Genomic DNA, 17,913 nt, shown 5'->3' with positions numbered 1-17,913 from the left:
CACACTCTAGGATTCCCAGGAGCCTGAGGCTGAGGAGTCTGAAGTCCTTTGTCTGTGGGTCTGCAGCTGAGGTATCAGGTTTTTGGCCAACATGGCTGTAGGGTCCTTGGTGGTGTCTGAGGCCAGTCTGGATGGTGATGAGGCTGGTCTCCTAGTCACAGCAGCTCTTATCTTTAAAATGGTGTGGTTTCTTTGCCAGTGGCAGCTGCCTGGCAGTGCTTGCAGCTGTAGCAGGAGCTCCCCATCTAAAAGAGCCCATTCTGCCATCCCCCAAAAGTCCTGCAGTATCTAACTGTCCCTCACTCACACACACATACACACATACCATACACATCTCCACACTTCCTCACTCACTCCCACTCTCTCTCCACTGCCATCCTTCTGGCCACCATCTTGACTCTCTGGTCATCTTATCTAATAAAGAGGGAATATGCAAATTAGCCATCACACTGGAACGGTCAAGATGGCTACAACCACGAGCAATCAATAGGGACCTGAGGCTGTGTCCCCAACCTGGGGGTCTTGACAGGGGACCTCAGGCCGCACCCCTTGCCCTGACACCAAGCTGGAGGACCTCAGTCCGTGCCCCCCACCCAGCAGGGCTTGACAGGGAACCTCAGGCCATGCCCTGCACCCTGGCACCAGGCTGGGGGATCTCAGGCCACACCCCCTGCTCCAGTGCTGGGCCAGGGTACCTCAGGCTATGACCCCCTTCCTGGCTCTGGGCCAAGGGACCTGAAGCCACACCCCATGTCCCAGCACCGGGCTATGGGAGCTGAGGCCACACCCCCGGCCTGGGCCAGTGGACCTCAAAGCATGCCCCCCTATCCCAGGCCAGGGGACCTCAGGCCATACCCCCTACCCCAGAGCCAGGTCAGGGGACCTGAGGCTGTGCCCCAGGCCTGGCACCAGGCTGGGGGACCTGAGGCTGCATCCCCAGCCTGGTGGGGCTTTCCGGGGGACCTGAGGCTGCTCCCCCCACCCTGCAGGGCTTGATGGGGGACCTGAGGCTGTACCCTCTCCAACTAGCAGGGCTTGACAAGGGTGGGGCCATCCATGTCTGGATCTCGCCCATTGTGGGTGGGGCTGGCTGGGCCTGGGTCCCACACAAATTTGAGGCACCGCAGGTGTACGGGGACTTGACTCTGGGTCCCACAGTGTGCCCTAGACTCTGACAGGATGAAGATTTTCATATACATTTTACTAATATTCTTTCATCTCTGACATTCTATTATAGAGAAAGGGGAAATGGCAATATTAAAATATTTCCTCTAATTAATCTACCTTTAATGTGCACAAATTTTGTGAGCAGGGCTGGACAAGGGTGGGGCCATCCATGTCTGGATCTCGCCCATTGTGGGTGGGGCTGGCTGGGCCTGGGTCCCACACAAATTTGAGGCACCGCAGGTGTACGGGGACTTGACTCTGGGTCCCACAGTGTGCCCTAGACTCTGACAGGATGAAGATTTTCATATACATTTTACTAATATTCTTTCATCTCTGACATTCTATTATAGAGAAAGGGGAAATGGCAATATTAAAATATTTCCTCTAATTAATCCACCTTTAATGTGCACAAATTTTGTGAACTGGGCCACTAGTCTGTAAGCAACCATCCGACCATTTGACCATTTGACCAGTAGCTATGATGCACAATGGCCACCAGAGGGAAAACACTCTGGTAGCTATTATGTGCACTGACCACCAGGGAGCAGAGGCTCAATGCAGGAGCTGCTGATGCTGCAGTGAATTGGCAACTGTGATTCTAGGGTGATACACCCAGAACCAGAGAGGAGAGAGAACCACAGATCACACTCTTAGCTTATTTTCTAAAGCTCTTCTTAGATACTTATGTCACCCAGGTTAATCCTCCCTAGTCTCACAGTATCACTTATAACCTTCTATACATTCCCTTATATACCTTGATGGCTTCAATACCCAAATTTAAGAGCGTTCTTTTTTATTATTATTTTTGCCTGTATCTACAATTCATCTATGGTCTGAATTTGGAGCTATTTCACCTTGACATACCTAGAAATTGTATTCCAACAATCAACCTACAAAATTCTAGGACCTCATAGTAACTCAGAATAGTTCATATTTAAAATTATTATCAACTTTCTATACTTTTAATCTCTCATTGAAATATTTCCTTTTGACATTAGGAAAAAAACTTGAAAAAACTGGAATACACAGTTCTTAAGCATTCTGGCAACCACCTATTTACTAATTGCATAATCCATAACTTTTTCACAGCTTGATCACATCTCTTGTTCTAGCCACAGAGAGCCACTCATTACTTATCAGCTACACTTAATATATATATATACATATCTTTGTCCATGTACTTTTCTCTTCTTAGAATATTCTTTTCTAAATCTCCATCTGATTATGGCCAATTTAGCCATTTTGATTATCCCCTCATTCTCTAAGACAATGTGAACCATTCTTCTGTGCATGCAAAGGATAAGTACTCAAGTTATCATAATTAAAAAAACAAAACCTTACATGTAAAAATTATAATTTTAGCAATCCTCACTGAGTAAACAATTTCATTACTCTATGTATTTCTGCTATATTTTTATTTTACAATATTAAACACAAATGTTCAAATATTTAATAAAATAACATTGTAATTGATAATCTACTTTTAAAATTTATTTTAAGGATCACTTTTCCTCTTGAAATAAAATCACTTCCAAAGGAATCCATGCTCACTATAAAACTGTTTGGGATTAACTGTGCCACCAACAATGCAGAGATATTGGCCTGGACTTCTCTTCCATTGTTTCCAAAAGAGTAAGTATATAATGTGTGATTAACACAGCTCCCATCCCAATAAAAAAAAGCCTCCTTGAAACTAAATATTTTTCAGTAAGTAGCATTATGAGAAAAAAATCAAGAGAAAATTTTATCCTAAAATTGAGGTAGCTCAGCATAAATCATGATTATTGAAAGTGGGAGTGGAAAAAAGTGTAGAAATGGGTTTGAATGCAGGTTTCATGTTCAACTTGTCCACTAAATCATTCACAGTGAAGAGTTACTGGCAGGACCTGTTACAATTTTTTTTCCTTCTCTAACCAGCCAATTTTTCTGCATTTAGTGCTTCGAAATTATTTAGCTAAATTCTATCATATAGAAACAATGTAAATCAAGGAATTCTGGAAGAAGTAAAATTACACAATGTAACTCACTAGTTTACTGACCTTTTATTGCCAAGAAGAAATATTTGCAACTTTATAATGATATTTTCAGAAAAGTAAGCCAACTATGAGCTCAGATATTCTATTGGAGCTAATGGCCATTGCAAATTACCTGATGATTTAACCATAGCTATTTAGAACTAATAATACTTTGGATATTTGATAGTTAATTACATGATTCTCTATACCATTAAGAAAAAATGTTTTAAATAAATCAGCTTAGTTATTTTTTACATGACAAGATTTGCTTTAAAATCAAATTGAAAAATTAATAATTGTTTTATTATTTTAATAGTGTTATAAAGAATTTTTCTGCCCCTATTGCTTTAAAAATATTTGGTAATATAAATATTTTAAGAAAATTCTTCATTAGTTTTTAGTTCCCACATTTAGTCAATATAAATAAGTTTTTATCAGGACAATCATCATAAATCTTTAAAATTGCCTTTTTTGGATTAGTTCTGACCTGGTGTGTGTGTGTGTGTGTGTCCTGCTCCATTATTTGTTTTGATGCTATAGCCTATTTCTACTTATATGTTTCTTGAGGAAAGGGAATAGATTTATCTTTGTAACATCTATCACCTCATATAGTACCTCATGAATAGGCAATCATTAGAGATTTGTTTACTAAATTGAATTGAGGAAAAATCAATTCCTACATGAGATTTAGAATGGAAATAAAATTTCATGAAGTCTGCAAAAAACAGTTTTGTCCTAAAATAACACCTACTGCTGTTAGCAAATATTTCAAAAATCTGATTTGTGGGTTAGAGCTTTCATTACTTTCTTACTAGAAGGAGCTATGCACATGCCCTTTCTTTTCAAGAGCAAATTTCTTTAAAGTTTCAACTGCAGTGCTTGTAAGATCTAACATGTTTGTGGAATAACATTTCCAGTTATTCACTGAAAAAAATTCAATCTATTTGATTCCTTTTGATGACGCACCACACTACTTTGCACATGATAGGCAATCAATACATGTTAAATATATAAGAATGTTTAAGACATTACTGTGTTTCAAACTAATCTTCAAGATCTTTTTCTAAATAGTCATAATAGTAAAAATACTGACTCCGAGTTGCTTTGTCATAAGTCACTTACCACTGGTAAAAATTTTATATGTAAGTGATCATAGACGGTGGTCAAATGCCATTTGGGACTGATAGTAGGTGGTGTTTTCTTGAGGAAAAGTGTCAGATTATGGATAATGAGACATCACATCAGCAAACACAACTTGAATAAGCACTTGTAACTGTATTTCCAAAAGACCGTATCTTATGAAAATCAGAAAAATCTGCCTCTCTCCCTTGTTGAACAATTTAAAGAAGTCCAGATCTTCATAAGACTTCAGAAATCTATTATTGGGGCAATTGGGAGATTCCATGACTCCCACTGAGCTCATTGCTACAAGTTACAGAGATTCTAACCCAATTCATCAGATACAGATATTTCCAGATCATAGCAAATAGGCCACTTTTCACAGAATGCCTTTGCCTATAAATGTTTGGTATTGAATCTGCCATTTATTACATTTTGAATTACCCATATCTAGCTGTGTGGAATTGTAATGAGCACTTATGTCTTTATTTTTTTTAACGTACACAAGACCTGAAAATATGCAGAATTAAAAGCTTCCTATCTCTGTGGTTCTAAGATGTGGGTTTCAGAATAACCAATGGTGACTAAATGCAGAAATATCAGTTATGGGTGCACCAAGAATGTCTACAAATAAATATAAACATTGACATTTTCAAGCACACAAACTCGCCTTCAAGCCTATAAAAAATATGTCACAAGTACAAAAGTTAAATTTTGCCCATAGAACAGCGATTCTCAACCTGTGGGTCGTGACCCCTTTGGGGGTCAAACGACTCTTTCACAGGGGTCGCCTAAGACTATCAGAAAACACATATATAACTACATACTGTTTTTGTGATTAATCACTATGCTTTAATTGTGTTCAACTTGTAACAATGAAATTGGGGGTCACCACAACATGAGGAACTGTATTAAAGGGTCGCGGCATTAGGAAGGTTGAGAACCACTGCCATAGCAGCTTTGCGATCCTCCCTTTTTCAGACAGAACTTCTATTGCATCTATGCTGTATTCACAATGCCTCCTCACTGCTATACGAAAGTGTTATTCACACCTCAACAATTGTTAAGAGCTACCTTTCTACTTAAATGCAAAACAAATAGTGTAATAGTTGCTTAGCATTTCTAGATTGTGGTAAATTCTTCAGTTCAGAGATACTTATCCCTGAATGAACAGTCTCCTGGGAGACCACCAACACTCTTCCCCTCTTAATTCCACTAATCATCTTCCTCCTCCTCACATTTTCTATTTCCAGAACTCTATGGGAATTTATTCTCTCCACCATGCTTACAATATCTCAAAAGATTTTTAGGTGCAGTCCATTATCAGTAAGTAAGTTAGCTACTATCAAGCACACAGAGAGCCCAACGAATGGTGCCAGGCATCTTTTCCTCCTTGAATTGCCTCAAAGTGTATCAGCCTCAGTTGGACAGCTAGAAGTCCATTCTCCCTATGCCTTTTTGCTTGATACATCTCCTCATACATATACCTAAATCAAGTGTTCTGACTTCATTCTCCCCCATATGCCTCAGAATTAAGGCCGTGGTGACTACTGATCCAGACCCCATCCAAGGAGACAAGTGACAGACACTGTCATTTATTCTTGAGTCACCTCATCCTCTGTAGAAATCAGCTTAGATCACTCTGTTTTTCAGAGTGAAACATGGCCAAGGCATTTAAGTATAGCAAGGCCATAAATATAACTCATTATACATCTTAGATGCAAAGAAAAATGCCACTAATATATCACACTTTTCCTCATGACCTCCTACCTTATAATTAATGAAGAGGAAAAACCTTCCACTGATGACCAAAAATTAGTCATTTCAGTCATTTAAATAGTCCTTTTAGAAGTGCACAGTCGCTTTTGAAAAAATAATGCTTAGTCATTCCGATGTCCTCCTGACACACTGCCTCTTCCTAAGAGGATATCTGGAGACACCGGATCAGAAAAGAAACAGATTCTTTGGCCTGGTGATTTGACCTCTGATATCCAAATCAAAGGCACTTTTGAAGCTGTGGCTACTGATTACAGCTAGGGGAACTAGTGACTGGTGCTCTCCCAGCCTGACCAGGGCTTACTCACACTCCCTGGGTGAGGGGGGCTCTTACAGACACCATAGACCTGGCTGAGGTTTGCCTGTGACTCCTATTCGACCTCATCATATCCCCACTCTTAGCACCAAGGTCCCTTATCCCCACCATATGACCTCCCCCTTTTGGAAAGCCCCTCCCTCAGGTATATTTAGCTTTTCCTAGAGCCCCTCACCCCCGCCCACCTTCAGCATTATCCTATATTCCCTTATCTAGCACTCCTCCCCATCTGCCTTCCAGAAGAGGGGAAAAATTGGAACATCTGTGTCTGCCACACTCACTCTGTCCCCTCTTTGTCTTCTGTTTCCCACCATCCTGAGTTGCCAGAAAGTGGTGGCCTTTTCTGTACCACATTCTCCATCGGATATACCACATCCTTCCTCCCTCATTCCTGTTAACCCGTTACTGTGGACACAAGTGTCTTCTATAAATGCTGTATAGAACATTAACATCTGACCTTCTCCTTCTTCCTTCCTCATTCTGCCTGGAGCTAATCCAAACTTTTTCCAAGCAGATGGGTACTTTGGACCATTTTGGAGAAGGTTATAACTTAAGAAAGGCAGAAGTGAAATCACATTAATATATATATTTTTTATTTCTACCCCATTAAGCTAAATTTTAGCTTGCTAATACTGGCTCCCTGGTAACGTTATACAAGAAAAAAATCTTTCTCAAGATGAGGGAGGCATGAAACAAAAGGATAAAGACTCCAAGTTTGTTCTGCTAGAAGAATATTCTTGGGTTATTTAAAAATATCTGCACAATAATGTTTATAAATTATACTCCCCTAAGCAGATACTTTTTTAAAAAAAAAATCTGCAGATATGGAAAATAAAGAAAGCAGGCCTCAGAAATCTAAAGGTCTAAAGAAAGCTTTATTTGCTGGAGTTTTCATCCTATTTCACATAGTGTTCGTTAAATGGCAAGATGGAAGTCTCTGCTGTTTTCAAAAAGACTCAGCTGATGCCTTAAAGTTCTTCATAGACTTGAATTTCATTGCCTTTCAGTTTTACATTTAATTTGATATTTTAAAATCAAAAGCTGTTCTCAGTGATCATTGGAACAGCTCACCAATAATTGAATTCATATATGCAGCCAGGTATCGTTTCCTTTTTAATTCTTTTAAGGATCTCTGTGGATTTGGATGTTATTGAAGTTGTTAAAACCTTCCATGAATTCTTCCTGTTTCAAGTCTTTCCTGTATGCATTCTCATTTACTATGGTAATTTACAACGTCTTCTCAAAGATTCAGAATATGAATATTTTTTTTCTTATTCACGCATAAAGAAGTACTTCTCCTGTGAAGTCCCACTATTCTGATTCTGCAGATCATATGTTAATTTAAGTATTTTCTTTCTATACATTTAGAACCATATCTTTATGGATTCCCAGGGAATTTAGTCATTCTGTGGGGCAAAAAATAATGTTCTCAAGAGTTATCCATTGTGAAAACAACTTTGTCATGTGGAAAATAAATCTAGATAGCTTATAAACATAGCCGTGTGTAGGGGGTATTAGAAATGAACTATTAATTAATATTTAGGATTATGGAATATTGTATTTTCTTCCTGCTACTAAAGGAAGCCAGCTGATTATGTTTATATTTCAAAAGAAAACATTTATAGATAATAATAGTTTCCTTCATCAAATGACTCCTGTCTGTATGTGTTTTCTCTTGCAGCAAAATCATTCTTGGGTCTGTGCTATTCAGCATGACATTACACAGTGAGCCTCCCATCGAAATAATAGCCCCAGGAGTGTGGGATATAAGCCAACCATCCCCAGTGATCCTGCAGGTAAGTGCCAGACTATGAGATTAACGTACACAAGGCAAGTATTGGTTGATCAGTAGCTTATTGTCAATTACAGAAACAATTCTCTTTTGGGATCACACAATGTTATAGTCTTCCTCCAGCCACTGGGATTTTTAAAATCTCTACAGCTTTTATTTTGTATTTAGTATTCTCAAAGTCTTTTTCTCCCAGCTTATATAATAGCAATTTCAAGCCATTCTCCATCCAACAGGATCATGAAGGAGAGGGAAGGAATGCTGCCATTAGTATACTCATTATGCGCATTTATTTTGTCCATTGTCTGAAAGAAGTCATTGGTATATATTATTAGTTCGGTACCTTATTCACACCTGCCTCTGCATTGTGTCATGTTCCTTAAAATCTTGTTATTGTACATTGCCGAAATGACTAGCAATTAGCTGAGTAGTGGGGGAGAAACTGCAACAAAATCCATCCATTATACTGCACTTTCTTTTTTCTTAAAGCCTTTCTACTTTTTGTGATCATGAATGAAAGGTGATGAATGATTTCAGGCTTTGGTTCTTACTGCTGAGAACTCCCTATTAGTTCATGATTGCAAGTAATCATATTTGTCAGACACCTGAAGCATGGCCACTCCCATACATTGAAAATGTGGGGAATATAGACTCTTATTCTCTTTAGGAAAAACTGGAACTGCTTTCTTGGCAGGATAGTCTAGAAAAGGATTTTTCAACTTCTGCACTATTGACATTTTGTTTCAGATAATTCTTTGTTCTGTGCACTGTAGGATATTTAGCAGCATCTTTGTCTTCTACCACTAGATGGCAGTAGCACCTCCCCAGTTCTGAGAATCAAGTATGCCTTCAAGGCACTGTCAAATACCCTCTGAGAATAAAATTGCCCTCAGGTGGAGATCATTGCTTCTAGAGGAAACTAGTGGAGTCTCTAGGCTTTTTAGTTTCAAGGTTTGGGGGTACAAGGTGTGAGATATACGGTTTAGCTAGATGAACAACAAGATGCTAAAAATGCAAAAATAAAGGTAATTACTAATAGAAAGATAGCTCCCACTCTGAAGGAGGGATGAGGTCCCCACCAGATGGTAGCCAACGATCCACTTCTAAGCTGTGGACACAGTGATAACAAAGAGTAGCTGTTCAGGGTGGATCTTAGCACAATCACAGACACTCAACAAATGATGGCTTACTGATTAGCAGGTGTTCCATTGTAAAGCACAACTACCTTTCCTTCAGAGGATTAATACATTTTTTATCAGACTATTTCTTGCCAGACACACACCACCTCAGCTCGACCAAAATCTTCCAAGTCTGTTCATTGCCAGAACTTTGTGGATATCAATTCGTGATTACAGGGATCTGTAGTGGCAGCAGTGGAAGAGAAGTAAGGGAGACTGTTCCTGATTCTTCTCAAATGAGGGGGGAAACTGCTTAGGGACACAGGTCCTGGTAAGTGGAATCTGAAGAGAAATGTCAAGTATTTAACAGCAGCATAGATTTCCAAGTAGACACCTGGAATCACACCAAATTTGTCTTACAAAAGGGTGGGGGTCGGCATGTAAATATTCCATCGTATGCAAAAAAGTTAGGTAATTTGATTCTTACAAAATAAGTTCATGTACAGACATAAAGGGAAACTTCCCAGAATATTCTTAATTGGTGATGAAATATACAAAATAAAATGAAAGTTATTAAGGTATTAAAGTTAAAACCCTTAATAACCAGTTTCACTCTAATTACATACAGCTAAATTTAGAGCAGGATTTTCACCTAAATATTATGAGATGATGAGGAAATTAGAAGTTCTGCAATTAGTGTTTGTGTTAAGGAGTCAGTGTGAGTCTCAGAAAAAGACATCAGACTAAGAGTTAGGAAATGTGGATTCTAGACTTAACTCTTTAACAGAAAGTTTTATGGCTGTGAAGTCACCTCACTTTCAATTTTCTCCTCTGTACAAAGAAAAGATTATACTATGCCTTTCCAAGTTCTTTCAAGTCTATACTTCTTTTATTGTCTTTATCATGTGAGTAGTTATTGCCACACTGTAGCCGACCCAGTATGATAAGAGACATGATGTCACAGGACCTGATTCCTTCCAGTCAATCATTTTTGGAGTGTTCTGTGGTTGATTTTCTAACTGGAAGCAGTGGATAAAATGAAGTAGATCGGAGTTCAGTAATGGAGACAGATTATTGCATGATTTCACCACCCTGAGTTTCCCTTGACTTCCTCTCTCTTCCCTTATACAATCTAGTAGGGTGGCTCTATCACAATTTAAGAACTAACAGTTAATGTTGCTCTTATTCTATTCTCTGTTTTTCTACTTCCTCACCTCCCCATTCATGTCTCATTTATTATATTCTGCTTATATGTCCTCACTACCTTTAACTGTTGGCATTTAAAATGTGCAATTCAGTGGCTTTTAATATTTTTACAGATATGTACAATTATCACTACCATCACTTTTATTTTTGTCACTTCAGAAGGAAATCTCATAACCTTTAGCTATGACCTTCTTCTATTCATCCGTTTGTTTTCAACTCTAAAAACCTATAATCTACTTTCTGTCTCTATAAATTCACCTATTCTGTACATTTTATATAAATAGAATTATAAAAATGTGACCTTTTGTGACTGGCTTTTTTCACTTAGCATAATGCTTCAAAATACATCCATGTTGTAGCATCAGTACTCATTTCTTTTTTATTATTGAATTATATTACATTATATGGATATGCTACACTTTATCATTTATTAGTCAATGTGCACTTAGATTATTTTCACCTTTTGGCTATAAATTATAGAGCTTTAAACATTCATGTACACGTTTGTATGTGGATGTGAGTTTTTATTTATCTTGAATATGTACCTAGCAGTGGAATGGCTGGGCCTCATTCATTTCTAAAGTTTTATTGACAGTATCTATGCAAGTTTATTTCTGAGTCTGGAGCTCTGATTCAGATTCCTTCATACCACAAGCTTCACACAAATAGAGCCACATCCCTAGCAAAACTCCCACCTTCAAAGACAGCATACCCCACACTGATCCAAAATATACTTGCCAAACTGGTCTTTACCAGAGAAGATTTCACTCTCATGCCTACATAATGGTTCACAGACTTTTATGAAGTAAAAATGAACATAGAGTAACTCTATTTTTCTAAGTTATTATGTAAAACAGTATAATTACCATCTATCATTTTCATCATTTAATAATAGAAATATGTTTTAATTCTTAAATGTAGAAAGGCTATAATCATTTAATTTTATGAAAAGTTTACATATTGTTATTATTTTTTCTCATTTTTCCTGATACAATATTACAGATTACTAATGTATGCCTATTATATACATAATTGAGGATTTTCTAAATACCATATCCATTTAGATACCGAGTCAAACCCTAATGATTATTTTAAAACTTATTTTTAAGTAATAAATGGTACAGACAATACAGGAGTTTTCCTTTAGTTTCTACAAATCTACGATGGAGTTTATTAAATTAATAAGGCATTTTTGAGGTTTTCAGTACATGGCAACCATTTCTTTATTTCAGATTGACTTTCCAGCTACAGAGTGGGAGTATGTGAAACTTGATGTTGAAGACAGTAGAAGTAATCCTGAAGAACCACCGAAAGAGTGTTTAGAGTGTTTAAAACATATTGCCAGACTTTCACAGAAACAGTCTCCCTTACTGTAAGTGACCCAGGTCTTGTGAGTAAATGTTGCCTGCTATTCATGACACCATCAGTCATATGAAAGTGTTCATAACTTTATAAAGAGTGAACCTTCCCTCCCACATAACTTCTTTCATTTACTAAAGTTGTACCTGTGGGATAATCAATTAATGTTAAGAGCTACATTAGTAATATTTTGTATGCTTTTTAAAGTTTCTTTATCCTGCAGTATTAAGCAACTTTAACTTTAGTCAAAGGAAAATAAAAAGGTTGGAAATCATTCAGTTCAAACAACAAAGCAGAGAGTGATTAAATATATATACGCATTTAACAGGGTCAAACCGTTGCTTAACCATCATCAAAGTGGATATAAAGTTGTTTTAGTAAACAGGGAAAAGCAAAATTTAATTATCTTAGCAGATTTTAAAAGTACAGAAATAAACCATGTTTTAATAGCACTAAATTGTTGACTAAAGAGTGCTTTGATTTTGTCAAACAGTAATTCTCTGAATAAAACCAAACCCCAGGAAGAACTATAAGAGAATTATGGCCCTAGCTGGTTTGGCTCAGTGGATAGAGCCTGCAGACTGAAGAATCCTGGGTTCCATTCTGGTTCAGGGCATGTACTTCGGTTGCAGGTTCCTCCTCGGGCCTGGCCCTGGTCAGGGCGCATGTAGGAGGCAACCAATCAATGAGTTTCCCTCACATTGATATTTATCTCTGTCTTTCCCTTTCTCTTCCACTCTCTCTAAAAAAATCAATGAAAAAATATCCTTGGGTGAGGATTAAAAAAAGAGAGACAGAGAGAGAATTATGGACTTTGTACTTACCACTCAATAATAGCTAAGCTACAACTGACTATGTTCATCAATGAAATGCCAAAAACGTAGAACTAAGAAAGTAATTCTTTACAAATCTACTGTAATATATAGATAAGATATAGAACGTAATTTTTTCCTAAGGATGAGAAATAATTGAACGGTTTTGAGCAAGGGAGTCATGTGACCTGAATAATCTCTTTGAGTAATTACTTTGATTTGACCACAAGTTAAAGAATGGATTGGCAAGAAAGTAAGAGGGGAAGCAAGCAGTACAGCAGGAAGGTTAGGGTGACATTTTAGGTAAGAGATTATAGTGGCTGTAACTAAAGGGATCGCAGTGGACATTGGGAGAAATGGCTAGATTTGAGAGGCATACTTTGGAAGTTGAGAAGATATGACTTGACGATTAACAGTAATTAGAGGATAAGCCCATTGAGAAACTGAGGAATGAATTAACTCAATGGAGAATACACATTTTTTAATTGGTCAATAAGGCAGAAGATAGAGTTATTTTCTGGGGGAAGAATAAGTTTGGGCCATTCAAAGCTGAGATATTGAGTGTGATCAAGTTCTCTTTTAGATAATCTTGTTACTGCCCTGCTTTCTAATTTCAACTTGTATTGCTCCTTTCCTCATTCACTTCAAGCCAATGACATTAGTCTCTCTCATCTATTTCAAATGTGCTAGTTCCTCTCCCCATCAAGACCCTTTTTACTTGCTTTTCCCACTACCAGAAGTACTCCTTCTCCAGTTCTTCCTATAAGTGAATCATCTCATCCTATAGCTCTTCATTTAAATATGATTGTCTCAAAAATACACTAATATTCTCAACATTAGATCCTTTCCAAAACTACTAAGTGAAAAAAGCCATAAATAAGAGAGTATTTACTGATTCTATTTATATGAAGTTTTAAAATAAGGAATATTAACATAGGGTGCAAGAAGTCATACCAGTGTTTGTATCTGATGGCATTAAAAAAAACCTATTTATATCTTAATAGGATTATGTTTTTACCTGCTACATGTATTGAATTGTTCATTTCCTTCTCTGTAAATGTTTCATTAAAGAAGTTAATAGGGGGAAAAAAGCATTATTCAATATTGGGGGAAAATGGAATTTAATCAGAACAAAATAAATAATTTTAGTAGTTTAGTAAAATTTTGTTATGGGTTTTTTTTTTCTTTTGAGGGCTTTCTATTGGAGAAGGTAGTGACAAAACATATCTTAGACATTACCTATAATCCAATTCCTTCATTGTGCAGATGAAGATACCTTTAAAAGAAGTTATAGAGAAATATTGATTTTTAAAATACTTAACATTTCTCATTTCCATTCTTGGGAGTTTTTAGCTAATGTGAGGTGAACAACAGAGCATCAGTTTGGAAGAGACAGTGTACAAAAGCCGTCGTTGTCGTAGGAGAAACGCTGCTCTGCAGCTGAACTCCGGCTCCGAATGCTTCTGCCGGAGTGTGAGCAAAACATAAGCTGTCAGTGAGTCAACAGCCCTCGTCCCAGATTCAGATCTTCTGTTTGGCGCTACTCTCCAGGAGGAAATAGTTGGGCATTTAAGGAAGTTCTATTCACTGGCATTAACTCAAAACTCTCAATGAACTCTGAGAGTGTAATGCCAGAATCCAAGGATGAATTGAGATCTTTGTTTTAGAAATTTAGACCAAAGAGTTTTCTGAACTCTGGTGAAACTTGCTTTGAGGTGAAGGAATTCATCTGGTCTAAGTTAATTTGTAAAGAAAGTAAGTGGTTGCTTATTGCTCTTCTAAGTAGCACATGTTGCAGGATTCAGATAAATTTTGTCTGCTCTCAAGGAGACAGAGATTTTGCCCACCAATATATCTTTTTTTTTTAAGTCGCAAGGGTAACAGGGAGGAAAAAATAAATGTGAATGATCTGAAGCAAGCTTTTATTTTTATTTTTTCTGTAAAATAATAAAGTTAGTGGGAGATAAGCTGATGAAATAGCTTTATCAAACTGTTCCAAGAAGATAAAGGACTTGCTTCCCAAACTAAACTAAAATTTAAAAAACTAGTGTAAGATTTTATACTGTGTGTTTGCAGCAGCCTTTGTAAGTAAAGAAACTTCTAGTAAATTACAATCTGGTTTTACAGACTCTCTGAAGAAAAGAGAAGATACTTATGGTTTTATCGCTTCTACTGCAATAATGAAAATTGCTCCCTACCCTTGGTCCTGGGCAGTGCCCCTGGATGGGATGAAAGAACTACTTCTGAAATGCATTCCATTTTGAGAAGATGGAAATTTTCTCACCCTTTAGAAGCACTTGGACTTTTGACCTCCAGGTAACAATTATATAACAAGCATGAGAGTAATTACTGATAAGAAAAATTTGAAGAGAAAATACTGGACTATATGAAAAATTCAATAGATATTCTATTTCCAATTTTAATAGCTATGAATATTAAATGTAGGTAAATGTAAACTATGAATATACATTTTAAACAAATCTAAGCTATAACTATGCCTTCAGTACTAAACTTGAAGTACAATTAATAACTATGGTTCCTGAAATGAAACGAGTCTTATTGCTCTTAGAGAAATAACCCAAAAAATGAACTATGGAAAACTAAAATTCTCTACTTCTTCCCCTCTCAAAGAAAAAAGTTTTGCCCAGCCAGCATGGCTCAGTGGTTGAGTGTCCACCTATGAACTTGGAGGTCACAGTTTGATTCCTGGTCAGGGCACATGCCCAGGTTGTGGGCTCAATTCCCAGTGTGGGACTTGCAGCAGGCAGCCGATCAATGATTCTCTCTCATCATTGATGTCTCTCTCTCCCTTCCTCTCTGAAAGAAATAAAAATATACTTTTTTAAAAAGAAAAAAGTTTTTAAAAATTGGAATCATACTTTTTCTTTTCTATTTAAGCATGCAAAATGTGAAAAAATGCCCTGCTTCTACATAGGTGTACAATTCATCTGCCAATTATAATAATTAAAAAATAATCCCTTATATATTTCTTTAGAGCAGTGGTTCACAACCTTCTGGCCCTTTAAATACAGTTCCTCATGTTGTGACCCAACCATAAAATTATTTTCATTGCTACTTCATAACTGTAATGTTGCTACTGTTATGAATTGTAATGTAAATATCTGCTATGCAGGATGGTCTTAGGCGACCCCTGTAAAAGGGTCATTCGACGCCAAAGGGGTCGTGACCCACAGGTTGAGAACTGCTGCTTTGGATGTTTCCGCAGGAAAAGGAGGGAAAATTCACCAGGTGGGGGTTGAGGGTGGGGAATGATGTCTTCTACTAGTTAAGGGAAAGCATGTGGGAACAAGAGTGTTACCTGGCTCTTGTTTGGGGAAGCAGTTCTTCCTTGGCTTCTATTTTATATTCAAAGCCAAGGAGAAATATTTTAAATCTGTCCTGATAACATCATGATTACATCAGCTCACCAATGCCATGAAGAAAGTCTGCAGACTCTAGAGCCAGAGAAGAATCGCAGAGCCCAGTTCTATTCTGAATTCTCTCTGAAGGTCCTGACAGGACAACGGTGGGACAGAGAGTGACATAAAGGACTTTCCAACTGATTTATTTAGATTTATTTTAAATCAGTGTCATTTATAAAACTTGTGGGGTGGAAAACTGTTATCTTTTCCTATTATTTATGAGTTACTAGGTTTCTCTCAATCTTCAAGCTCAAAATTTACAAATTTTCTTAGAATCCTACATTTTTTTTGGTACTTCTCACATTGGAGATTTTTCTCAGTTTTATGGTTTCTTCAATTAATGAATGTGATCCCAGATGCCCACTCTTCCTTGATAAACGACAGATAGATGATAGATGATAGACCGATAATTGATAATCAATAGAGGAAGGAAGGAAGGAAGGAAGGAAGGAAGGAAGGAAGGAAGGAAGGAAGGAAGGAAGGAAGGGAGGGGAGAACTTTTTTGTTAGTTGAGTTTGAAGTTTTTCTTTTATTATAATGTTTCTCCGTGGGTCCTGGAATTGACCACTTCTGCCTAGTACAGTGCTCTAATACTTTATAAGTTACATTTCATTGCAATGTGTTTACAAGAAACATGTGAAACATGTGATTTTTGTCTACATTAAACTAAAAGCTACTGCAGGCAAAATAGATCATTTTAGTGTTTCTATTTCCTGAAAGCTTAATACCTGGGACATAGTAATTACTCAATATTGAATCAGTCACTTTCTAAAATACATTATGATTATTTGTGCCTTATTTTAACATTTAAATTATGTTATTTGAGAGAATCATCATTTTCTTTATGACACACATTACCTTATACAGTTGAATGAATTAATAAGAGAATGATACCATAGGAAAATCAATTAAAAATTGACTGGTTTCATTGGGATTATTCACAGTTTATGCTTGTATTTTAAGACCCTTGTGTAAAAGGTAGACTCACTTCTATCTTAATCCTAACCTATCTTCCTGATTTAGATATATAAGAATAGCCAAAATCTGTATTTCTTTTTACTAACTTCTAGTTTTTTGTTCAATTAAGACAGAATATTAACACAATTGTTATTTTATCATTCCTGATCTGATTGGCTAATAGAGAGTTGCTTCAAAATGCAAAGATAACAATTCACAAAATAAGAAAAAGTTTAGGCAAATCATATATGTGATAATAGAATTTTATTCAGAATACATAAATACTTTTGCAACTCAACAACAAAAAGGTAAATAACTCAATTTTTAAATGGTCAAAGGATCTAAATAGTTATTTCCCCAAAGAAAATGCACAAGTCCAATAAATACATGAAATGATACATGACATAACTAACCACTAGAAAAATGCAATTAAAACCACAATGAGATACCACTTCATATCAATAAAATGATTATAATAAAAAAGACAAATATGTGTTAGTGAGAAAGTGGAGAAATTTAAAATCTCATATGTTACTAGTGGAAATGTAAAATGAAACCAATATGACAGTTTCTTAAATATTAAACATTGCATTACCCTAATGATCCAACAATTCCACACAGATATATACCCAAGATAAATAAAAATATTTCAGTTCAAACACTAATGTTTAGAGCAGCATTATTTATAATAGCTAAAAAGATAGAAACAACACAAATGGACATCAATTAATGAATGGATAAATAAAATGTGACACTTCACACAATGGAATATTATTTGATAACTAGAGGCCTGGTGCATAAAAATTTGTGCACTTGGGGGTGGGGGGGTCCTTCAGTCTGGCCTATACCCTCTTGCT

At 36.8% G+C, this 17,913-nt stretch overlaps 1 protein-coding gene across 1 annotated transcript in view; it reads left to right on the top strand.

Moving 5' to 3' along the window:
* PIK3C2G (phosphatidylinositol-4-phosphate 3-kinase catalytic subunit type 2 gamma) overlaps positions 1–17,913 on the top strand; it is a 242,508-nt gene that overhangs the window by 66,008 nt on the left and 158,587 nt on the right. Inside the window, exons 13-16 of the mRNA XM_015570075.1 lie at positions 2,668–2,799; positions 8,075–8,189; positions 11,739–11,878; positions 14,805–14,993. Of these exons, the coding sequence (XP_015425561.1) occupies positions 2,668–2,799; positions 8,075–8,189; positions 11,739–11,878; positions 14,805–14,993 (576 nt within the window). The remainder of the gene's footprint in view (positions 1–2,667; positions 2,800–8,074; positions 8,190–11,738; positions 11,879–14,804; positions 14,994–17,913) is intronic.

Source organism: Myotis davidii, unplaced genomic scaffold (assembly GCF_000327345.1).
Source record: "Myotis davidii unplaced genomic scaffold, ASM32734v1 scaffold346, whole genome shotgun sequence".
Taxonomy (NCBI): domain Eukaryota; kingdom Metazoa; phylum Chordata; class Mammalia; order Chiroptera; family Vespertilionidae; genus Myotis; species Myotis davidii.
The sequence above is the reverse complement of the archived record's forward strand: the minus strand, read 5'-3'. Positions and strand labels throughout refer to the sequence as shown.